The sequence below is a fragment of the Lichenostomus cassidix genome, chromosome 21 (genome assembly GCF_008360975.1).
Source record: "Lichenostomus cassidix isolate B80296 chromosome 21, HeHo_3.0, whole genome shotgun sequence".
In the NCBI taxonomy this organism is placed as follows: Eukaryota; Metazoa; Chordata; class Aves; order Passeriformes; family Meliphagidae; genus Lichenostomus; species Lichenostomus cassidix.
This window is the reverse complement of record NC_139501.1, coordinates 1,142,793-1,167,247: the sequence shown is the minus strand read 5'-3', so window position 1 is coordinate 1,167,247 and position 24,455 is coordinate 1,142,793. Positions and strand designations below refer to the sequence as shown.

Genomic DNA, 24,455 nt, shown 5'->3' with positions numbered 1-24,455 from the left:
GCCCTCTCCGATCCTGGAGTCCAACCATCATCAACCCGACACTGCCGCGGTCACCACCGAGTGCCACATCCGCACTTTCTGAACACTTCCAGCGACGGCGACTCCCCCACTCCCCTGGACAGTCCATCCCAACGGCTGACCCAGGCGCTCCCCCCTTCCCACACCCCACATCCCTCACGGTCCCTCCCCACCTGGCCCCGAGGGTACCCCGGTTAGCATCCCCCGGTTAGCATCCCCCGGTTGGCATCCCCCCGGTTAGCATCCCCCGGCGCTGCCCAAACCCCGCCCCGGGGCGGACCGGCCCTGCCCTGCCCTGCCCGGCCGTGCGGCGGTACCTGTCGGGGAAGTGGCTGTCCCTGTGCTGGGGCAGGCCCTGCTTCCTGCGCTGGCTCGACGAGTTGCTGGCCGAGGGGATGTGCGCTTCCATCGCTCCCGGGGTGCGCGCCGCCGCCGCCGCCACCTCCTGCCGCGCCCGGAGCAGATCTGGGGACAGCCAAGGGAAGGGATGAGCTGCTGCTGCTGTCCGGCAGCCACCCCGCGTCCCCCCGGCCGGACACACGGCCAGCCAGCCGGAGACACCCGCCCGCCCCGCTCCTGCTCCCCGCGGCTGCTCGCGGCTCCCCGCGGGCGACAGCGCTGCCCCGGGGCTGCTCCCGGCTTGCCCGCAGCCCCCGGGCGACAGCCGTGTCCCCTCCGTGCCACCCCCGCAGCTCCCGGGCGACAGCCGTGTCCCCTCCCCGTGCCACCCCCGCGGCCCCCGGGCGACAGCGGTGTCCCCTCCCTGCCACCCCCGCGGCTCGCAGGGCTCAGGGGCGCCGGGGCGGCGGCGGAGCCCGGCGGGGAGCGGCGGCTCGGCACTCACTCGGCCGAGCGGCTCCGGGAGCGATCCGCCCCCGCCGCCGAGGGAGTTTGGCAGCGGAGGAAATTGTGCAACTCCGGCAGGGGGGTGGATTTGCTGTTTAATTGCCTTCCTGTCGGAGGGAGGGAGGGAGGGAGGGAGGGAAGGAGGGGGAAAAGAGGGAGGGAAGGAGGGGAAAAGAGGGAGGGAAGGATGGAAGGAGGGATGGATGGATGCGAGGAGAGCGCAAGGAGAGGGAAGCATTCCCCAAACTCCCTCTCCCGGTCGGTCCCGAGCGGAGCCGCGCTGGCACCTGCTCCGGTCCCGCCGAGGTTATCGGGGCTCTGCAGGGCTGAACTGCCCGGCCCGAGCAGCGAAGGGAAGGGCTGAGCCCAGAGCAACTGAGCTTGGGTACAGGAATGGCCCTGCAGCCAGCCTGGGGCACAGCACTGCCGGGGGAGCTGCGGGCCAGAGAGAAATGCACCCCACGGTCAACCTGCACGGGCCTGGCAGCGGCAGGACCTGTGACCTGTGTCACCCTGCCTGTGACCTGTGTCACCCTGCCTGTGACCTGTGTCACCCTGCCCGTCACACCTGTGTCACCCTGCCTGTGACCTGTGTCACCCTGCCCGTCACACCTGTGTCACCCTGCCTGTCACACCTGTGCAGGGACAGGCTGCACACCGGTACAGCCCCTCGGGGGTGGGCAGTGCAGACAGGCTGCCCCCGCAGGGCTGGACAGAGCAGGAATGGCCATTAGCCCCTCAAGCACCCCAAGGAGCCCCGAGGAGTGGCAGGATATGCAGGTACAGCCCAGGTGACACTGCCCTGCCTCAGGAACAACCAGTGACACTGACACAGTGCCAGTCACAGCCACAGAGGACCTTCCAGGGCTGTTCTCTCCCAGTGAAGCACCAGGAGTCCCTCAGTCCCTGTGAGTGTGAAATCCTCCACACATCCCACCCCACAGCCCCTGCTGCCCTTCCCGGGGAGCACAGGAACCATCCCCGCAGAGGAAACCTCCCTCACAGCTCACCCCGCGCCAAAGGAAACCAAAACACAGCTGGGGAGAGCAGGAGAGGTGGATTTATCTCAGCGAGCACACCCTGGGCAGCATCACCTCACACAGTGACACTGCAGAGCCCTCACACCCAGCAGCACACCCAGCAGCACATCCATCCTGCTCTCCCCACCCCTGATCCACAAAGCCACATTCCTGTCAGAGCATCGCACAGCCCTGATAACGCCACACTTCCCACCTCCTCGCCTTCCTTTACACCACCAGGCTCTTCTCCCTCAGCTCTGGAAATCCCAGCCACCCCTGTCCCTGCTGGCACCGGGACGTGCCCAGCCCAGCCTGAGCTCCACCGAGCACAGCATCCAACATTTCGGTGGAGCTGAAGCCCCGAGGGGAGGTGAGAACATTGCCACAGCTGCTATTTCTGCTGGCAGCAAGGGGGACAGTGGTGCCTCAATTTCTGGCCACGTTCCTGCCCACACAGGCCACCCCCAGCCGAGGGGACGAACGCCAAAATGACAATTCTGAACTGTGCACGAGTACCTAAGAAACAACCAACTGCCAGCAGATCACAGCAAAAAAAAACAGCCCTGAGAATCCGCCGAGCCAGGCAGACCGTGCACCTCCAATGTTTATAAATTAATTATCTGCAAAACCCAGGTCACTCCTGATTGCCACGGCGGCTGTAATTTAGAAGGCTGGCGTGCAGCCAGCGCCGGGAGCCGCATTGATCCTGAATGACCGCAACAACCCCCCGCTCACACCCCCTCTGCTCTCCCTTCCCCCTCCTCCCCTCCCCTGAGCCCCTTCCCCACTGCCCAGACCCCCCCGAGGATCTGTTATTTACAATCCTGCACTCTGACAGTTGGGAAATCAGATTGATTGACAGTGGGACGCTGGCGGATGGAGGTTCCAGGCACGGAGACAGACTGAATTCAGAATGTGGGATGAATGCCACTGGGAGAACGGGGGCGGAGGAGGGGGGGGGGGCTGGAAAGCAATTAAAAAAAAAAGATTTCTAAATTATTAACATTTTTTAAATTATTAATGTTATTGGTGCCTCCGTGTGAGCCCGCAGATAAACTGCGCTTTGTACTGGCACTAATAATTTATAGCCCAACCAGAGCCCTGTGGTGTGGAGACAATCCAAAAATACACCGAGTTTTGTCTTGTCAGTGTCACCCCAGCGAGTCTGGCTGTGCAGGCTCCTTCCCCACCCCAAAACCCTGGCGTGACACCCCCAAAAATGCTAATGAGACAATTGAATCATCGTCATAAAAACACGCCAGGCAATGATGCAATGAGCTGCTCTCGTTATTTGGGGGAAGGGGTGATCCCAGCTGTCCCCTGGGATGGGATGGACATGTCCCTGTGCCCAGTGTCTGTCACCATGCTGGGACTCACACCACGGCCTGTGCTGGACTCATGCTCTGCACAGCCCCCAGCTCACTCTGAACATTCAATGCACTCAGATCTGCATGTGCCACCCTTTGTCACACCCTGTCCCTCCCTCTGCATGTCCCACACCTGCCCAGGTGTGACCCCAGCCCAGGTGTGACCCCAGCCCTGTGACACCTGCCCAGGTGTGACCCCAGCCCTGTGACACCTGCCCAGTTGTGACCCCAGCCCTGTGACCCCAGCCCAGGTGTGACCCCAGCCCTGCTGCCCACAGCTCTGCCCCACAGCCACAAACAGCTTGCAGGAGCTCTGCAGCGCCTGGCACAGCCCAGCAGCACCCCAGCAGCACCCCGAGCTGGGGCAGCTCTGTGCCAGGCCTTTGCTGATAAGCAAATCCTTCCTCGGCAGCAATCGCCTTCCTGCCCCCAGAGAAGCCAATCAAATCAAACAGAGTGGAAAAGAAGACAGCCTCTTCATTAACCTAACAAGGAGCCCTGGGGATTTACACTCGAGAGCAGAGATTCTCCTCCAGCTCTTGCTGGATGCTTTGCTGAGGCTGCTGGTGCTCCTTGCTGGGTCAGCCAGGCGGGGAGGTGACAACACCTCGGGCAGGGAGCAGGGAGGGACAGATCGAGGTGTTGGTCAGCTTTTCCTGAGGAACAGCATCGCCTCTTCCATGTCCCTGGATTTGCGTGACCCAGGCAGCTCGGCCATTGCCCTGCCCTGCAGGAGGGACTTGGGACAGGGCACGGCTTTGGGGTCACACGGAGGCTTTGGGGTCACACGGAGGCTTTGGGGTCACACGGAGGCTTTGGGGTCACACGGAGGCTTTGGGGTCACACGGAGGCAGTGCCAGCAGGTTCTGCTCAGCCCAGGGAAGGTGGAGTGGCTGTGGAGGGATGCTGGTGGATTCTGCATCCAGGTGGATCCACGGTGATGCTGTAACTGCCTGGTGCCCCCTTTAGGATGTGCTGGATCCAGCCAGCTCCCTCCAAAACCTGGGAAAACCTTCCAGAAGCCCCTCAATCCGTGTGGGATTCACCCCATACTGGGACTGCAGGGCCTCCTGACACCTCTCCAGCCCCAGCAGGCAGCAGCATCATCTCACCATTCCCAGCCCTGAACCCCAGGGCTGTCAGGCACTGCCAACACCTCACCCCCCTGCTCCACACACAACCCAAACCTACTCCAGACACTCTGAACATTCAGATGACACAAACTCTTGAAACAAGGGCAGAAAGGACCCTCTCAGCACCCCACAAAACACACAGCAGTGATGCTGCTGCTGCTCCATTCCAGCAAGGAAAACCACATCCCCACGGATAGCTCCTCAAGGAATCAGCATTTCCACACAGCCAAGGGGAGATTCCTCCCCAGGGATGGCAGCAAGGACACCTTCAGCACCTCTGTGTGACCAACCCCCAGCCCTGCAGCCCACACTGGGGTCGGGGACACCTCCTGGGCTCATCCCAAAGGATGTCTGTCCCGTGGCACAGCCGTACCTCCGTGGCTGGGCACTGCCATGCTGTTGGCCAGCTGGTAGAGCCGCTGCTGCTGCTGCTCCTCGAAGGTGCTGTGTTCATTCAGGGCTGACATCATGCGCCTGTAGTGCTCCTCTGGGGTCATCTGCGTCACAGCCTCCTCCAGCAGAGGTGTGTGCGAGTTCTCTGCAGAGCACAGACATTTGGGGGTTTTATTTTCAGAGAGAAATGCAGTGGAAAAATCACATAAGTACAGGGATAGTGTATGGGACAGAACAGGGACATTAGCAGGAATTCCCACAGCTCTATTGTCCCCAGAGCCTGACGGACCGAGATGCCACATCAGCTGTCCTTGTGCTCGAGATGTACCCTCAGATGTGGTCAAGACCACCTGCAAACTACCAAATCTCCAAATTTATGCACAGGCAAGTCCACAGCACCCAAAACACCTCACCAGCCTTTTCTGCCTTCCCCCCAAAGCACCAAACACTGCATTTAACAACCCAAGATCACCAGCAAGCTCTGTACCCCCAAAGGGGCCAGGGAGGATGGCAGAGCTCCCTGAGCTCCCAGCCCTTCATCCTTGGAGTGTGAGCTGTTTTTCAGCTCATCCCTGACCAGACAGGCATTTCTGAGCATTCAGAGGACACAACAAAGCAGAGATGCTGGAGCACAAGGGACAGTGCTGCCTGCACCTGCCCAGCTCAGGGGGACACCTCAGGACCAGGGTGTTCCCCACCTCCACCTGTGCCCCAGCACCCCGAGGCCATCAGAATCACCCCCTGGGTCTCCACCTTCCCGGAACGCTGCAGATCCCGGCAGGGAGGAGCTCTGGGAAGGCCCTGGCTGCTCCCGGGGCAGGAGGGATCCCAGCCTGGCAGCCAGGGAGAGCAAACCGCAGGGGTTGTGTGTTTACTGTAAGCACAGCTCACAGTAATTACTGCTCTCCGCCTCGGCTGCTCCAACACTGCTTTATCTCGGATCTTTCCCACAGGCAAAGCCTTTTCATTACTCGGAGAGGAACTCCCAGGAGCAGTCTGCAGGGAGGCAGCAGCACAGGCTCTCCCCATGCACAGCCACAGGACCACCGTGGTGCTGGGTGAGTGACAGGACCACCCTCCTGTGCCCCACATTCTGTCCCCCTCTGTCCCTGGGGAGCAGGGCAGGTGCTGCTGCTGCTGCTGCAAAGCCACGCTGGTGGCACTTGGCCTGGCAACGCTGTGGGTTTGTCCCACGGGTGACAGAAAGGCACAAAAGGTGAGTGTGGGGCAGAGGGAAAGAGCCCAAGGACAGCGTGGCTGTGACACAGGCTCTGCCAGGGATGGAGCTGCCTTTGTCTGACACCAAGCCCAGCACAGCACGAGGCGCTCAGCCTTTGGGGGATGTGACTTTCACAGGTTGTCATGAAGCCACCCTGTCCCCAAACCACGGGAGAGAACAACCGTGATGATAATTAAATAAAATATAACAGTAAAAACACAGTAACAGTGATAGTAATAATTATAATAATGAAGATAATGATGATGACAATAATAATAATGACAATAATAATAATAATAATAATAATAATAGTCTGAGCTGCACGATGTTTCAATACCAAAGGGTTGCATCACAGGCTGCCAAGGGCAGTGCAAAAGGGAAATGATTAAATGATTTCAGCTCAGGTCAAGCCCTCCAGCACAGCCAGGGCTCTCCCTCAGCACAGCCCTTGGTGGCAGTGCCCCAGTGACACACATCTGCACCCGGGCACTGCTGCCTTCTGTGCCAGCCACAGCTCCACAGGCTGCTCCCAAAACCCCCAAAAAAACCCCAAAAACCCAACCCCACTGGGAACAGCCAGCTCCATCTCACTGCTCCATCTCACTCCCACCTCAGGTCCCCAAACCTGCACGACATCCATGGAGTCAGCAGGGCAGGGAGGAGAGGGCAGAACTCCCTTCCAGCTCTCCTTCCCACCAGGCAGGATTCCCACCTCCTCCTCTGCTCCTGCCACCTCCCCAGGCATGCAGGAGCTCAGTTCCCTCCTGATGCTCTTACCCAAAGGTCTAAGGAGCAAAGCCACAGACCTGATTTAGAAAAACACCGATTTTTTTTTTTCTTCCCCCCACAGCTGTGTCATTAGAGCAAAAAAGGGAGGGGGGAGGGGATTTAATAACACTTAATTACCATAAACTCTATCGGATCAGCCGCAGAGCAGATTTCAGGTGCAAGGAGGGGAGGGAGAACGGGGGTGGCGAGGGGAGGCTAAGAGGAAGGAGGAATCCAGGGAAAGGCTGGATTTCCACGCTTAAAACTTGGAAGATTTCACATGACTCAGCCAGCAGTAATTCCAGCTTTGCTGGAGCTTTGCTGTCTGCTTTTGTCATTACCAGGGGTAATGCGGGAGACTGATCTCGCCAAATCTCCTGCAGCCGCCAGGTGTGAAATGGACTCTGGCACAGCCCGGGGAGGGCAGAGCCCAGCCAGGCATCTGCTGGGCTCTGGGCAGAGCCAGCACAGCCCCCTGAGCCCCCCAGCCCGGGGTGGCTCCCCTCTGCCACCCTGTGCCACCCTGTGCCACCCTGTGCCAGGTGCTGCTGGCACAGCCACCACAGCTCAGCTCTTGGGAACACTGAGGGACATTTCAACCTCTCCACAACATTTTATAAAGCTTTTATAAAGCTCATCCTCCCCAGACAGGAGCACCCAGCCTGCCCATGTCCCCTACAACTAACCCACAGCAGGCCAAGGCTCCCTTTACTCAACCCCAATCAAAGCTCCAAAAGAGCTTTAATCTCTTTTTCCTTTTTAATTTCTTTTTAAAGAACCTGCTGCAAACACATCTCACCCCAGACCCAAGGCCAGGCCTTGCTCAGCAGCTCTAGGCTGTTCTCTTGCCCTGTGCCCCACGTTCAGCAGCCTGGCTTTGGGGACAGTGGCATTGTCACCCGAAACGGGGCCAAAACCTCCTTTCTTCCCCTGGCCTAACTGGACAGCTGCCAAAGCCACCAGCGTATGGATGTCCCCCAAAGGAGAGGGACAAACAGACACAGGCTGGACCTGAATTGCCCAGCTGCAGTCCAGCTCTGGGTCCTTCACCAGCCACATCACAGGGAGATTCTGTTGTGGTTTCACTGTCCACAATAGCAGAAAAGGGGGATGGCAGCAGGAGCAGCCTGTGAGCTCATCCACCCACCCCGGGGAGCCCAACGCTGCTCCCGACGTGTGTTTTCCAGCACTTCATCCAGCCTGCTTGCCAAGCTCCCCAAGCCATGAGGCTCCGACCAGACGTGCTTTCCAGCAGCTCAAACCTTGAGAAATCTCCCCGATTTTCCCTCTCCCCATCCTCCAGCCGCATCTCACACCTCCAGGCAGTGGGGAAGGAGCTCTCCAGCCAGGGTTCCACGGGGGAATTGTCCCTCGTGCCCTGCCAGCACAGCCCTGCCAGCACAGCCCTGCCGGCTCCAGACGCTCCCCTTTCCACAGGAGATGCCGGAACGTTCCGCTCTGTTTGACAGCAGCTCAGCCCCGTTTCCTCCGAGACACAGCTCCCTTTTGATCTCTGGAGCGAGCTCTGCCGAGGGGGAAGGGAAGGCAGGGAGGCTGCTTCCCTCTGCAAGGCTCTCCAGCCCTACAGGTGCTTTTTCGCTCAGTGATTTCCTTGGCTGCTCTGCTCCCCTCGCCCTGGCAGCAGCCACGGCAGCAGAGCTGAGCCATGGGGTCACTGCTGCTCCTGCAAGGCTGCAGGTGACAATCCAGCTGTGCCTCAGCCTGAGCTGCTCCCAGGGTCGGTGGGGATCGACAGGGGCAGATCCTGCCTGGAGCAGGTAGGATGGAGAGGGACAGATCCTGCTTGGAGCAGTCTGGGATGGACAGGGGCAGATCCTGCCTGGAGCAGCCGAGGATGGACAGAGGCAGATCCTGCCTGGAGCAGTGTGGGATGGACAGGAGCAGATCCTGCCTGGAGCAGCCGAGGATGGACAGGAGCAGATCCTGCCTGGAGCAGTGTGGGATGGAGAAGGGCAGATCCTACCTGGAGCAGACCCTCCCAGGGTGGATGTGGGACAGACAGGGGCAGATCCTGCCAGGGCCAGCACGGGATAGAGAGGGGCAAATCCTGCCAGGGCCAGCCTGGAATAGAGGGGGCAGACACTGCCAGGGTCAGTGTGGGACAGAGAGGAGCAGATCCTGCCTGGAGGAGCTGGGATGGACAGGAGCAGATCCTCCCAGGGACAGTGTGGGATGGACAGGGACAGATCCTACCTGGAGCAGCCTGGGATGGACAGAGGCAGATCCTGCCTGTAACCCATCCCCAGGACTGCAGGAGGCTCAGGAGCAGCTCGAGGCACAGAACCCCCAGGCTGTCCCAGGAGATGCTGCAGACATGCAGCAAAAAGGTGGGAAGGCCAAAGGAAAGCAACAGGATGAGATCACTTGACCCCAATGCTCCCATGCCAAAAACATCCATTTTGCCAGCCCAGGCACATTTTCAGCCTGTCCATGTTCCCTGCATCAAAGTGGGAGTAGGAAACAAAACTTTGCTTCATTCCTCTGTGGGTAAGTTGGGGAAATCCCATAAACTAGCTAAGGAGCAGGATTTAGATCCCAAGTGCTTCCTGCAAAGCCAAGGGCTCCTCAAAAAAGCCCACAGCAAAGGTGGGAAGGCCAAAGGAAAGAAACAGGATGAGACCACTTGACCCCCATGCTCCCATGCCAAAAACATCCATTTTGGCAGCCCAGGTGCTGTTTTAGGATGAATCCACAGGCAATCCCTTGGTTTCACACAGCTTGGTTCAAGTTCAGCCCGTTCCCAGCCAGGCCACACAGCTCTGCTCCCTGGACTCAGATCCCAAACATGAACTTGGAATCACAAAGGGCACAAACTCAGCAGAAACAGCAAAATGGAAAATGTGGCCCAGGAGCCTCGAATCTGATAAAATAAATCTGTTCATGAACCTCCAGAAACATCCTGTGAGCTCACCTGCACAGCCACCTGAAACATTTCAGGGAGAGCAGGAATAGAGCAGACAGTAAAAAATCAGGGAGAACAGATAAAGAGCAGCAGTTCAAAGGGTTCCCAGCAAATTCTGAGGCACTTCTGCTGTTAGGAGAGAGTTAACAGGCAGGAGAGGTTTCCATCCAGGGGAGGATTTAGCATTTTCAATAATGTGACACTTTCACTCAACACCCTCTCAGAGAATTCTGCCTTCAGATCATCCTTTGGGCACAAGGAGGGAAGGAACAGGAATGTTCTGAGGGATCAGGGTGCAGGACAGAGCCCCACAATAAATTCATAAAGCAGAATATAAATTATGCCATTTAAGAAAGCGTCAGGACAAGAAGTCCCCTCTGAGATCCCCTGGATGGGTTTTTGGGAATTCACCCCTGGAGGAGTCTCAGCTGCACTCAAAGCCATGGAGAAGGATCCAGCTGCACACAGCTACTCTGCTTTTGGGCTGTTTTAGTGGCAGGTTGAGGCACAGGGCTCGAGGTGGGTATTACTGACAGCTAATTAGTCTGATATTAACAACAAAGCCTTTAAGTAAACGGCCTGCAAAACCTCATTTACTCAACCTGCAGACAAACTCATTAACTGCAGGCTCCATTACCCACCCCACTTTGCCAGTCGTAAAGAAAGTTTAAAAAAATAATGTTTACAGGAAAGAACTAGAAGACAAATCAGAGATAAAAAACAAAAAAGAAAAAATAAAAAACCAAAAAAAAAAACCCCAAAAAAACCAAACCAACAAATGAAACCCTAAATAGAGAAACCTTCTGCAGACTCCATCTCTATAGGAACAGTGCCATAAATGCATAAGAGCAAACTCCCAGCCCTATTCTCCCTGACAGGCTCCTTTTTTCCCTTTAAAGGAGCAGATGCCAGCACGACAAGCCCGTGTGCACCTTTTATATTCAGCACAAAAATCAACACATTCTGCCTGGAAAAAGTAGAAACACCCCTAAAATCCACCTCGAAGGCTGCAACCTGCTTTTTTTTTTTTAATCATCAAGCAATTACTGTAATTAAGAGGCAATCCCTTCCTCACCCTCCGAGCAGATAAAGGAAACACGGAGCCTCCTGCCCCCCCAGCCAGCTCCCACCCCACAGCCCTCCCTCCCTAATTTCAATTAAGTTCCACTCGGAGGAAAGGAGAAGAAAGGGGAAGGGGTTGGGGGAGGGAGAAGCAGCACTTACCCTTTGGGGACTCACTTCGGGCTTTCTTGCTCTCCAAAGGACACTCACTGCTGCTGTTGGGAGAACATACTCTTCTCTTGCCTAAAATTTCATCTGGGAGAGAGATGAGAGAGCTGAGTGTCAGAGGAGCTGCACTTTCCTCTTTGCAGGAAGAGAGACTTTGGTATTTTGCTGCTCTCTCTCTCACACAGACACACACAGATATCACAAGCAGAGAGGGAGAAAAAAAAAAAAATGAAAGTAAGAAAAATCATCATCTTGAGAGCCTTGATCTGCTTTCCTAATCACGCAGCCCAAAAGCACATAATGACTATTCATACACTGATCAATGCAACGTTTTCAAGCCATAAATTCTGAATCCAGTTGATTTCCTTACTGAGTTTCATCATTTGCTCTGGTGCCTTTTGTCCCCCCGGTGTTTCCACTCCTTTCATGCCCTGATGCAAAGCAACTGGGGGAGAGGAAGGGGAGGAAAAAAAACAACACAGGAGAGAGGAAAAAAAAAAAAAAAAGCAAAAAAAAAAAAGCACAACAGATCTCTGAATCTTCCTACCACAGTATCTCTGTCTCTCCCTGTCTCTCTCTCTCTCTCAGTCTCTCCCCCTCCCTCCCCTCCTCCTTCAAAACCTCAAGGTCCTCAGCAATCTTCCCCCTCTGGATTGCACAGAAACACTCAAGCCTTTTGCATTACTGCAGCCCTCCGAAGCAACACCAAATCTCTAATACACAATTACGGCGTCCCTGAGCAGATTTCCAATCAATATCCTCCCCTAATAACGCTGGGGAAACTGAAAGCATGATGGTGCATATGGGCAGGAAGGAAGAGCCTGTTTGTCACTGCGAGCATCAAATCCTCATCTGTCAAGGGCTTGTTAAAGATGCAGCATCTTAAAAGGAGGGGGGGAAAAAAAAATAATTCAGAATCTCACCAACAGGCAGCATATTTGAGTGAGAACGGATTGGATCTGCCTGTGAGCCTCAACACAGCCAGGCTGCTGCAATCTGCCTGCTAACAGGGGGGTTAGGAAGGTGACAAACCCCCTCGGTCCTGTTTGTAACAACAATATTATTGCTGTTCCAGGGGACATTGCCAGCCCAGCGACTGTCCCCTGCACTCAGGATCACTGCCCATCCCTGGGAAGGCAGCTGAGCAGCCCAGGTTGCTGCTGTGGCAGGGGTTTGCTGTGGGGTTTGTTGTGGGATCAGAGCAGGGTGGCACTGCCAGCAGGTGCCTCTGCCTGAGGAATTCTGTACGTTCCAAGTGGCATTTTGAGGCTTCAGAGAGCACAAGCTGCCTCCAAACTCAGCTTGCCGTGACCCTGTCACCAAAGCCCTCAGCAGAAGTGGTGCTGGAGGTGATGGAGAGCCTTGTGACCATCCGGAGCCCAAAGCCAAGGAAACACAACAAAACCTCGGGAGCTGGGAAGAGCCAGGGAAGGACAGAATCACTGCTGAGTTCTCCCAGCACTTCCCACAACCTGAATTTAATCAATCCCCCTGCCTCAGTTTACCCTTCCACAACTCCAAAGCCTCTCTCAGCTCCCCAGGCTGGAATCACCTGGGCAGAGAGCACAGCCAGCTCCCTCCCCCTGGAATTCTCCATCCTCCACGCCGATTTTCCTGGAAACCTCAGCCTGACGCTGCAAACCCCCAGCGCTGGAGGCCAAGATCATCTATCCTCCTGCTGCTGCTCCTCAGGATGTCCTCAGCCAGGATTTGTGGCTTTGGAACAACACGAGTCGCTCTGCTCGCCCCTCCCAGCCCGGGCAGGAGGCAGAGGAGTCTCCATGGAAAAGCGTGGAGAAGAGCTGGTGACAGCAGCGCCGGGGCCATGTGACAGCAGTTGGAATGCGAGCAGTGAAGATTCCTTGCTTTCACAGCTCTGCCAAGGCACCTCGTTCCCCCCATCCCTCCTTCCCTCCCGCTGTTCCTCTCCCACCCCCAGGCCCATCTGCCGGCAGACGCTCGCTCCGGGATCAGCTATTCCTTCCCTGCCATTCCCTGCTATTCCCTGCTATTCCCTGCTATTCCCAGCCATTCCCTGCTATTCCCATGCCATTCCCACGCACGTCAGCAGCCCCATCTCCCTCCCAGCTGGCTGCACCGGGGCAGGGTAAGACCAGGGTGGTGCAGGAGCTCTGAAGTGACACCAAGTCACTCAGATCAGTGTCCCAGCAGCCTCCTGGAGCCCCCAGGTGACATCCTGCCACAGGGAGAGGTGTCCTGCCGTCCAGATTCCTCCAGAGAGATCCCACAGCAATCCCCAGGATGATCCTCCCAGCTGAGGATGCACAGGCTGAGGATCTGGGCTGCCCCAGGCGCTTTTTCTGTGACATCACAGAACGAAACATTTCCTCTTCTCCATTTGCTCAGTCGAGGCAAAGCCCTGCAATGTGGCAGAGATGCCTCTGGCCCCAGCAGTGTGGGGACTAAACCAACAAGGGATACAGAGAGCAAGGCAAAGGGAATAAATAAAGATCATCACGGAGATCTGCCCACCCACCCCACAGGTCAGGAGCAGAACACACATTTTCTGAGTTCGGCGCTTCAAGAAGTCAAACCCATCTTTGCTCCCCGAGCTGCAGGGTGGTGTTTGTGTCCATCTGCCATCCTCTCCTCACTGCCCAGCCACCCCACTGCCACTGCCCAGCCCTCCACAGCCACTGCCCAGCCACCCACAGCCACTGCCAGCCACCCCACTGCCACTGCCAGCCACCCACTGCCACTGCCCAGCCACCCACTGCCACTGCCCAGCCCTCCACAGCCACTGACCAGCCACCCTACAGCCACTGACCAGCCACCCTACAGCCACTGCCCAGCCATTCACTGCCACTGCCCAGCCCTCCACAGCCACTGCCCAGCCACCCCACAGCCACTGCCCAGCCACCCCACAGCCCTCTGCAGCTCCAGCTGCCTCCCAGCCCAGCCCTCAGTGCCCTGACAAAGCACCAGGACACCGAATGGCAGTGGCCACAGTCCATCTCCCCCTGACTTTGCAGCAGCAGCAGCAGCAGCGAAAGCGAATCTGTTTTGCAAATGAGCTGGCAGAGCAGCTCCTGGATGCCTCAGCACCCTGGCAGGCAGGTTGTGCATTTTGTGCTCTGCTGCTCGCCGACCACAACGCCCTCAGACACATTCTGCTCAGCCTTTTGCACCTGCAAAGGGCAACTTCCACCTGAAAGGATGGGCAGGGATGACTGGGGGCGACTTTGGGGTTTTGCTCTCCAAATCCCTGCTTTGCCTCCCCTCTCCTGCCTTCTTACCCAGCCTTGCAGTTGAAAGGAAGCCAAATCAGGGCAGTTTTTAATATTACGGCTGAAAATGAAAGACATTATCAGTAGAGCTGTAGTTATGAAGCCCAGCCAGGCAATAACACCAGGCAGGGGGGCTGAGGGAAGCCCCAGACAAACTGATCACTCCCTGCCACCCCTGAGCACAAAACCCTCACCCAGAACTCCCACACAGATCCCAAATTCCACATCCCATCCCAGGCTCCTGCTGGCCTGGCAAGGCAGCACAGAAAGTGACCCAGAGGGAGCTTTGCACACAAACATTTCCCCCAAAGCTGCAGAGCCCAGAGTGGACTTTCCCCTCCCCTCTTTTTTGGGAAGTCCATCACTCACCTGCTGTGCTCCTGCAGAGGAGCATGGAGGAGCTCTGGGAAGCAGCTGGAGCAGCACAGCACTGCTGTCCCCAGCACAGGGATCACCCCAGGCTTTGCAGCAGCAGGAGAAAGGAGGTGGGCAGAGCCCCACAAAAGCAGCTTGTGAGGCAGCCAGGTTCTGGGGGTTCTTTGTCTCCTGCTCTGCTCTAATCCTCAGCCTCCCAGCCCTCAGCAGAGCTGCCTGGCTTAGGAGTCATCCTCACCAACACATCTAAGCAGCCCTGATCAGCTTTGAGGAGAGGACTTGGGAGCCTAAGTCTGGGCAGATTAGAAAAGCTATCTGCAGGCTTCCCCAAAGACAGAGGGGCTTTATCCCCACCCTGGGCAGGGATCTGCACCAAGGACACTCATGGTGAGGGCTGAGCGCAGGAGAAGGGAAATCAGGGAGGAAATCAGGGAGGAAATCAGGGAGGAAATCAGGGAGGAAATCAGGGAGGAAATCAGGGAGGAAATCAGGGAGGAAATCAGGGAGGAAATCAGGGAGGAAATCAGGGAGGAAATCAGATTTTTGCCCTCCCAGCGTGGCTGAATGGGTTGAGCTACAAAAGGTCTGTTTTGGCCCAAGGAGTGCAGCAACCCCTCCTGCCCTGTGCTCCTGCTGCAGCACCATGGGAAGAGATCAGGAGCTGTCTCACGCTCCTCAGCACAGCACTGGGGCTGCTCTGGAAGCTCCTTGGGCCACCAAGCCCTGAGTAAACAGAGAACAGAGCCACCTTCCATGGGAAACCAGCCAGGCTGAGCCAGCCAGCATCCAACCAGACCAGAGTCCCTCCTCACCTCCTTTTCCGTTATTTTAAGAGAGGGAAAACATCTTCCCTTGCTCTTCACTCCAGCCCTGAAGATGACACTCCCCACTGGCCACTCTGAGATGTTCTGCCAGCAGCATCTTCCCCTTTTTGGCAGAACAGGAGGAGCTGCTCTGCCCAGCCCAGCCCTGAGCTCCATCCCAGCTGCTCCTGCTGTCCCTTGTCCCACTCAGCAGCTCTGGGGACACCCTGGGGACACCCTGGGGACTCCCTTTCCCAGCCCTGGGCTTTTGTGAGGAGCTGCCTGAGCTCGCTGGGGCTCAGCAGGCACAGAGCTGCTCCCAACAAAGGCTCAGGCAGAGGGGAGCTGGCTGTGCATCCCTCGGCAGCGGCAGGAATCCACGGAACAAAGGCAGGGGGAAGCACGAGGTCATGGGAATAACGGGCTGTGATTTAACTGAGGGCAACGAGAACGGGGGGAAAATTATTGGGGAAGCTGGGGGAAGGGAAGATGCTTCTGGGATTTGGGAAGCTGGAATAATACGGGAGCAGGGAGAGCTCCAGCGGGGAAGGAGGGAACAGGGAATATTTTGGGTGTTTGCACAGGGAATGCCACTGGGATGGGAAATAAGGGCAGCACTGCCCTCCCAGCAGGCCAGGTGAGGCTCTCATGGCAGGAGAAGGCTCCAGCCTCAGGCATTGCCCTGGCTTCTCTCCCTGCTCCTCGCTGTCCCCACAGCTTTACCTGGAGGTCATTTGGGCTGGGAATGGGAGTTGTCCCGTGCAGGGGCAGCCTGGCAGCTCCCACAGCAGGGCAGGAGGCACTGCTGCCCCAGGAGTGACCCCAGCACAGCCCCAGGGCTCTGGGAACCCTCCCTGGCACTTCCAGGAGGCTCCTGGAAACAGAGAGACAGTCAGGACACACAGGGCAGGGAGGGATGAGACACAGGAATGGCTCTACTGCAAAGCAAGGGGATGCAGTGATGAATAATCAAAGTTTCTCTGTCTCTCTTCCTCACTTTTAGAGGACTTTGGCTCAGGCTGCTCCTCTCAGCAGCAGAGAAGGCTCCAAGCAGAGCCAGAGCCCATCAGCCTCTCTGATTGCACAGAACACCCCAAGGCTGGCTCAGTGTCACTGACCCTTCCCCAAACACCAGATCTTGGAGGATCTGCTCAGCACACAGCAGAGAGGCTGAGCAGGAGGATTCCCAGTGCATAACACACCAACCATCCCTCCCTGGGCTCGGCAAGCAGCCTGGCTCCCCTTGCTCAGCTCACCCAGGACCATCTGCCTCTCCTCCCACCATCCCCAGCATCCTGCTGCTTCCTCCTCCTCACCCTCACTGCATCCCCCAGCTGGAGCAAAGCACCTGGAAGGAATGTCCAACACCTAGGGAATGTCCAGCAGTGAAGCAGGGAGGTGCAGGTGATGCTGGAGCCATCCTGCTGCCTGTCTGCAGCGAGGCTGCTGGTTAGGGAAGGTGCTCCAGCATCCCCCTGCCTCCCAGGTTCTTACAAAATTCATTTTTACAGCATGCAGCAAAGCCACGGAAAGGTGGTAAATATTCATAGTGGGAGAAACGCTCATGGAGAGGATATAGTGCACTTAAGAGAGAGATCTGAATTAATTTTATGTGCTGCAGAGAGGCTTTTTAGCAATCACAAACTTGTGAATCCCAACTTTCTTTCGGGAGAGATTTAAGGAACGTGGCTGGGAGAGTGGGCTGGAAGTTCAGGCCTTTTGGAGACTCAGCCTGGGAAGGAGGAGATCTCTTCCCACCTCAACCAGGCTGGGATGCCATGACCACCAAGCTCTTGGGCAAAGTCCCCAATTCCTCCATCTGTGGCACTGTGGGAATGGCAGCACAGAGATCCTCAGCCCTGGACAGTGTCACCTGGCAGTGTCCCCTAGCACAGAGACCCCTCAGCCCTGGGCAGTGTCCCCTGGCAGTGTCACCTGGCAGTGTCACCTGGCACAGAGACCCCTCAGCCCTGGCAGTGTCACCTGGCACAGAGATCCCTCAGCCCTGGACAATGTACCCTGGCACACAGACCCCCTAGCCCTGGGCAGTGTCCCCTGGCAGTGTCCCCTGGCACAGAGATCCTCAGCCCTGGGCACTGTCACCTGGCAGTGTCACCTGGCACAGAGATCCTCAACCCTGGGTAGTGTCACCTGGCAGTGTCCCCTGGCACAGAGACCCCTCAGCTCTGGACAGTGTCACCTGGCACAGAGATCCTCAGCTCTGGGCAGTGTCCCCTGGCAGTGTCACCTGGCACAGAGATCCCCAGCCCAGGGCAATGTCACCTGGCAGTGTCACCTAGCACAGAGATCCTCAGCCCTGGGCAGTGTCCCCTGGCAATGTCACCTGGCACACAGACCCCCCAGCCCTGTCCCCAGGCAGGCAGGGACAGCCTCCCCCTCTCCCTGCAGGCTCCAGGACCTCAGGCTCCCCTCCAGGACCCTCAGGCTCCTCAGGCTCCCCTCCAGCACTCAGCCCAGCTGCCCCACCTCCCTGGCTGCTCCTCCCCAAGGCTCCCAGCGTTTCTCCAGCCGAGGCAAGGCTGAGGACAGTGATTCCCAGCAGAGCTGCTGGTGGTGCTGTACCCCCTTAGCACCATTTAAATGTCCAATTGCACTCATTCAGCCCCAGAAAAAAACACTGCTCCTCCAGCCCGTGACAGCTTTGACAGCCAGACTCCTTAATTCCTTTTTCTTATTCCCTTAATCTGTCATCTTTATCAGGCTGGGGAAGTGCCAGGCAGCAAGCAGGAGCCCCGGCCCCGATCAATCTCCACATTACAGCTGACAGAATGGTGCTAATAACTTATTGATCTCATGTTTGCCAAGCCCCAGTGGGGCTGAAAGGCTCCCATTGATTGGCTTGAGGGAAGGAGCCTCTCAGCCGAGAGCAGAGCGGAAAACCTTCAAATTGTCTTCTTCCCCAGGAGCTGGGAGAGGGAGGGAGGTGGGGAAGGGAGGGCAGGGAGCAGGACAGGGAACGGGAGAGGAGGAGAAATGGAAAGGAAGAAGGATGTGTGTGTGTGAGAGATGGGGATTAGAATGGAAAAGGAAGTGTGGAAAAAAGGGTTTGAGGAGCAAAGAAATGCGAGGAGGAGGGGAAAGAGCAGGAAAGGGGAGAGGAGCAAAGGGAAGAAAAGGAATCGGGAACAAAAAGATTGTGCAGAGCTGAAAAATGAACAGAATAGGCAGCTGACCCTCTTCTTGCTCACAGCAAACCATTAATAAAATCTTTCCCACGCCCAGCCCTCCATCCTTGGACAACTCTTCCCAGTTCACAGAAAAACCTGGGGCAACATTTCTGTCCAACACAGCCAGGTCCCTGCAGCACTTGTCCCTCACTGTCACCTGCCTGAGGACAGAGCAGGGCAGAGCAGCAGCCCAGGGCTCAGCTGGAGCTCAGGGGCTGTGCCAGCCTGCCCAGGTGCCACAGAGGGGAGGGACAGGGATGGCCACACTCCTGGATGACACCCAGGAGCTCTCCCAGCAGCAGGGAGCTCTCCCAGCTCTCCCCCAGCTGCCTCTGGAGGCACCTGGCACAGGAGGAGGAGGAGGCAGGGGCGGGGAGAGGTTATTTTTGGCAGCAGGATCATCTTGCTCTGCGCAGAGCTGCAGGGAAGGGGAGCAGGGAAAGGGTTGGTTTGAGTGTCAAACTGCCCTGAGCTCGGTGGGTCCAGAGGGTGACAGACTCCCTGTCCCCAGCAGGCCCAGGGCAGGCTGAGAGGCTCCTCTGCCCAGCCCAGCTCTTCCCTAAAAGTGAGGGAGAAACCCCTTGGAACCCCACAGGTGTCTGCAGAGCCATCCTACACAACAAAGAGCAGCTCAAAGCCCTGCCCAGGCTGGTCTTGATGATCTTAGAGGTCTTTCCAGCCTTAATTGAGCTCCAAAACCAGAGCCTGAACTGCCTCAGCTCATCTCCAGCAGTGACAAAGCCAAGAATAAAACCTGAACACTCACACCAGCAAAATCCCTGCACAGCAGCAGGAAACACTTCCTTGTTGGCTTTTCCCAATTTCCCTTCACTTCCCAAAAGGGGTGTTGGTTACCTCCCACTCCTGCAGGGCTCCAGGAGACATAAAAATGAATTTAAATGGAGCACAGAGCAGGAATTCTCCTCACCCAGAGGACTCAGAGCAGTGACAGAACCTCAACCCTCACGCTGCCCAGGTAAACAATTGTCCTTCACGGGAAAACACGCCAACAGCAGCCTGAGCTCCCAGCTCCTGGATGCCCATTTGGTGCTGATTTTCTGCTCAATTTAAGGCAGCAGTCCAATAAAGGCTGCTGCTTTTTTCCCCCGTTGTTTGGCTTGGTTAAATGCAAACACTGCTGTCTGCAGCCCAGCTCATTATCCCAGAGCAGCCCTTCGCTGGGATTCTGTCTCCAACCATTAGCCACAACATCCTTGATCCCAATTCTTCCCCAGCCCCAATATTAACTCCTCCTCAGCATGTGAAAGCTCTGTGTCTCAGCTCAAAGCCAAATCAGGTCACTGCAAGGCCTCCATGCCCTGGCAGGAGTGCAGAATTCCAGGGACAGCCCCACGGGAAGTGTGACAGCTCCGTTTGGTCAGCTGTGCATCCACACTGGGATCTGAACAAAAATCCCAAATTCTTACATTTGAACTCTTTACAGACCAGAAATTCCTCCTTCTCCCTGCTTAGTCAACAGGGCAGCAAGTGGAAAGATGAGCCCAGAGGGTGAATACAGAACAAAATAAAACATCTAGGTCCTAGACACACCTTATCATCATCTGTACTGTGATGGTTTGGAGGTGTGTGGCTGAACTCTGCTCTGCCAGAGCTGCAGAAACACCAGGGACAAACAGCTTCTCACAGAGCAGGACCCCCAAATGTGACAGAGATGTCCCACTGTCCCCATCACGGGGCATTTCCACCAGGTGAAGGTGCAGCAGCACCAGCCAGCGAGGACACCACTGCTCTGAGGGTTTGTCATTCCCAAATTGCCCCAAACACAAAAGCTCTCCAGGAGCTCTGCACTGTCCTGCTGCTGCTCCCCACACCACAGCCAAGCAATCCTCAATCCCAACGATTTCCTGCAGAACCACAGTGATTTTCCCCTGTTTGGGGCAGAGTGTCTCCACTCCCTGCCCTCTCTGACCATCTCAGACCCCAAAAACCTCCCTGCAGGCACGAGGGGCAGAAGGAGGAGAGGGAAGATCTACCCACCTTCCTCTAGCAGGAGGGAGCCTGAATCCTCCACTTCTATCCATGCAAACAGTCCTACTGCACCTGGGAAGCCATGAAATCTGGCACTGCAGAACAGAGGGTGTTTGAGGAGAGAAAGAGGAGAGATTAACAGGATTTTTTTGCAGGACGGGAATTACTCTGAGCCTTGGGACCAGGAGTATTGCCAAATGATGGTTCAGACCCTAAAGCAGCGTGCAGAGCACACAAACCCACGGGGGGAAGGCAGTTTTGGAGAGCTCTGAGGCTGCTGCATCCTCCCCACCCTGGCACTGGGAATCGGCCAAACTGGACAGAGGGATTGCTAATGCTGGCAGCCTCAGCAGGGCTGCTCTGAGGGCTCTGAAACTGCTCTGAGGGCTCTGAAACTGCTCTGAGGGCGCTGAAACTGCTCTGAGGGCTCTGAAACTGCTCTGAGGGCTCTGAAACTGCTCTGAGGGCTCTGAAACTGCTCTGAGGGCTCTAAAACTGCTCTGAGGGGCTCCAAAACTGCTCTGAGGGCTCTGAAACTGCTCTGAGGGGCTCTAGGGCTGCTCTGAGGGCTCTGAAACTGCTCTGAGGGCTCTGAAACTGCTCTGAGGGCTCTGAAACTGCTCTGAGGGCTCTGAAACTGCTCTGAGGCCTCTGAAACTGCTCTGAGGGGCTCTGAAACTGCTCTGAGGGGTTCTAAAGGTGCTCTGAGGGCTCTAGAACGGCTCCAAGGGGCTCTAAATCCCCATTTGATGTGCAAACCCCACCTCTGCTCTGTGCCTCTGCCCTGCCTGCTGCCTCTACTTTATCTGAGCCACTGGAAAGGATTTAATTCCCTCCTGAGGCTGCTGCCTGCCCTCCCAGCACTGGGGGACACTCCCTCACCCCTGCAGATGTCCCGAAGCCTCTTCCCAAATCCCAGCTGCTGTTCCCAAGGAGGCACAGAGCCCTTTCCATGCACTTTCCCTCTCCTCCTTCCCTGCCATGCCCACGGGGAGTGCAGTCTGAAGAGCCCCAGGGAGAGCAGCTCTGCCTGCCCTGTGCCCATCCCGATTTTGGGGAGCACAAAGCCCTTCCCAGGCTCTCTCCTGATTTTGGGGATGGCAAAGCCCTTCCCCAGGGCAGCAGGAAATCCCTGCAGGGTGGGCTGAGGAGAGGAGAGACCATCCAGGGCTGTAGGGAAGCTGTTCTGGGGGCTTCAGGAGTCACCAGAGCTGCTTTCCCAGGTGGTTCTGCAGCTCCTCCCTGTCCCTGGTGCAGGCTGGCACTGCCAAGGGTTATCTCACCTCCCAGCAGCTCTGCCCTGAGCCTTGGCTCCAGCCTGTCCCACCTTCCCCAAGTCATCACAGCCCCAGAACTGCACACAATTATTTCCCATTAATTTCAGCCCCTTTCTGCATTCCAAACACCACTCAAGATCCACCAACGTTGCTGATTTTCCACTCTGTGCTGCTCCAAACTACCAGCGCTGCCTCTAATCCTGGTTGTAACAATAAATCAAGGAATTCCCTCGCAGAATTAATCACAAACCAGCCAAGCCTGCCAGCTCCAGCCTTCCTGCTGCCCCCACGGGCTGGCAGTGAGCAAAAAAACAAACCAATTCCGTTTGTGCTGTCCTTGCTCAGGAGGGAGCAGGCAGTGCTCAGCTCTGCTCCAGCAGCACTCAGAGCTCCTGGGGAGCACAGCAACCTCCAGAGAGCTCCTTTCTCCTCAACTTCCACCCAGAAACAGCAGCAGAGAGCATGTTAGCTGCAGATCCCAGCTGCCTGCCAGAGCTCCTGCAGCTCCCAGGCAGAGATGCAGTTTTGGGATCAGAATGGCAGCAGCAGCATTTATTCAGCGTTGTTTATCTCCAGGTGCCTTTCTGAGGGGGAAACTCACAACCCAAAACACAGAATTGTTCTTCAGGGCAGGCAGGGCAGACAGTTGTGCTCTGCTGCTCTTTCCCCTTCTCGTTGGAACTAAATGGTTTAAACAACAACCAATAGCTCAGACTGACCCAGAACCACCTCTGGAATCCCGTGAGGAGCAATTCCTCACACCCTGCTCCAAGGTGTGGAGGAATATAAATATTTAATTTAATAAATATATATGTTAGTATAATAAATAGATATTTAATTTAATAAATATATATGTTAGTATAATAAATATATATTTAATTTAATAAATATATATTAGTATAATAAATATATATATTTAATTTAATAAATATATATATATTAGTATAATAAACATACATATTTAATTTAATAAATATATATTTTTGTATATATAAAGTGCCCAGCAAAGCCCAGAACGTTCTGGTTCTGTGTCCCTGAGCTGCAGGGCTGGCTGGTGGCACAGGGACAGTGAGGTGACAGTGAGGTGACAGTGTCCCTGTCCCTTCAGACACCTCCTCTCCCAATCCCCTCTTGTCCCACCCCCCAAATCTGTGGTGTCCCCAAGAGCTCTGTCACTGCCTTGGTGGCCTCTCGAGTGCACGAGACTCTTCATTTTCACTCATGGGATGTTCCACAGGATCATTATTTCATGGGATCGTTCAGGTTGGAAAAGAACTCCAAGATTCCCCATTAATCCATGTCCCCAAGTGTCACATCCACAGTTATCTGAACACTCCCAGGGGTTAGGATTTCACCACTGCCCTGGGCAGCATCATCCACTGCTTTCCCTGAAAAAAATCTTCCTAATTTTGAACTTAAACCTCCCCTGGCACAACCTGAGACCATTTCTTACTGTTTCTTAATTTAACAAATGAACCAGAGCACCTCAAACATCAAACCTAAGAAACACCAGTTAGATTGTCTACATCTCAATTTTCCTTCTGATGGGAATGAGGAGAACCCTTTGCATTTCTGGGATTTCCCAGGTCTCAAGGAATCCCAGCAATGCTGATCAAGCCCAGCAGTTCCTCTGCAAAGCAAACAATATTAAACCCATTCTGACATCCAGGGTCAGCTGAGCCCCAGAGACTCCAGCAGGGTCAGAGGGGAAAATGGATCTGGGGCCAGTTTGGGATTTTGGAGCTCTGCAGGAAAAGGGGTTTTGGAAAATGGTTAGAGATGGGATGGAAATTCAGCTGTGAAAGCAAAGCCTGGGAGCTGCCCAGGGCTGGTTTACAGACACACCAACCCCTCTGTGCACATGGGGACTGGAGAGGTTATTTGAGTTTTCACCCTCCAGAGACATTGGATGTGCTGCTCCCTCTTCATTTGGGGTTTATTTACACACTCAGCAGAATGACTGACAAAAAAAATTTAAAAAACACCACCACCACCACCACCACCAACAAAAAAACAAACCACCCAAAACAAAAAAACACCAAAAAACAAAACAAAACAAACAAAGAAAAAAAACCAAAAAAAACCCCCCAAAAAACCAAAAAAACCCAACAAATCCACGACCAGGCAGATTTCAGAAAAAGGCTCTACTGACACAGAGAGAGATGCCATAAAGCCCATTTTTCCCCTCAAATTCTGTTTATAATTGCAAGATCCTGCAGTCAGCATGCAGATCTTGTTCTGCTCATTCCACAGCCTCACTTGTTCACCTCTGCACATTCACCACCAGCCCATCCCTTCCTGACCCTCCAAGGACAAAATCCCAGAGGAACAACTCTGTCTGCACACCGTGTGGAGCTCAAACCAGGATGACAACCCCAAAAAAATCCAGGCAGCACTAGAATCCCAAACAACACTGCTCCCAGGGGAGCTGGCCAAACCCAGCAGCAGCATGGAGAACCTCTGATTAATGAAATTACAAATCAAATCATGCTCTCTGCGAGGCCTTTCTGCTTGGCTGGGCACAGCCCTGGGGACATTTCACTCCTCTGCTGTCACACAGAGCACTGGATTTGGGAATAACCGGATTTGGGACCTCCAAACCCTCCAGCAGCACCACAAAACCCTCTCCACCTTCCCCCAGAATATCCAAACCTTCCCA

At 55.6% G+C, this 24,455-nt stretch overlaps 1 protein-coding gene across 4 annotated transcripts in view; it reads right to left on the bottom strand.

The window, feature by feature from the left end:
- The window catches only part of SAMD11 (sterile alpha motif domain containing 11), an 89,598-nt gene that overhangs the window by 20,279 nt on the left and 44,864 nt on the right, over positions 1-24,455 (bottom strand). For all 4 annotated transcript variants that reach the window (XM_085080232.1, XM_085080235.1, XM_085080233.1 and 1 more), the window contains 3 exons: positions 10,911-11,003; positions 4,757-4,921; positions 336-483 (listed from right to left, as the gene is read on the bottom strand). In XM_085080232.1, the coding sequence (XP_084936358.1) occupies positions 336-483; positions 4,757-4,921; positions 10,911-11,003 (406 nt within the window). The remainder of the gene's footprint in view (positions 1-335; positions 484-4,756; positions 4,922-10,910; positions 11,004-24,455) is intronic.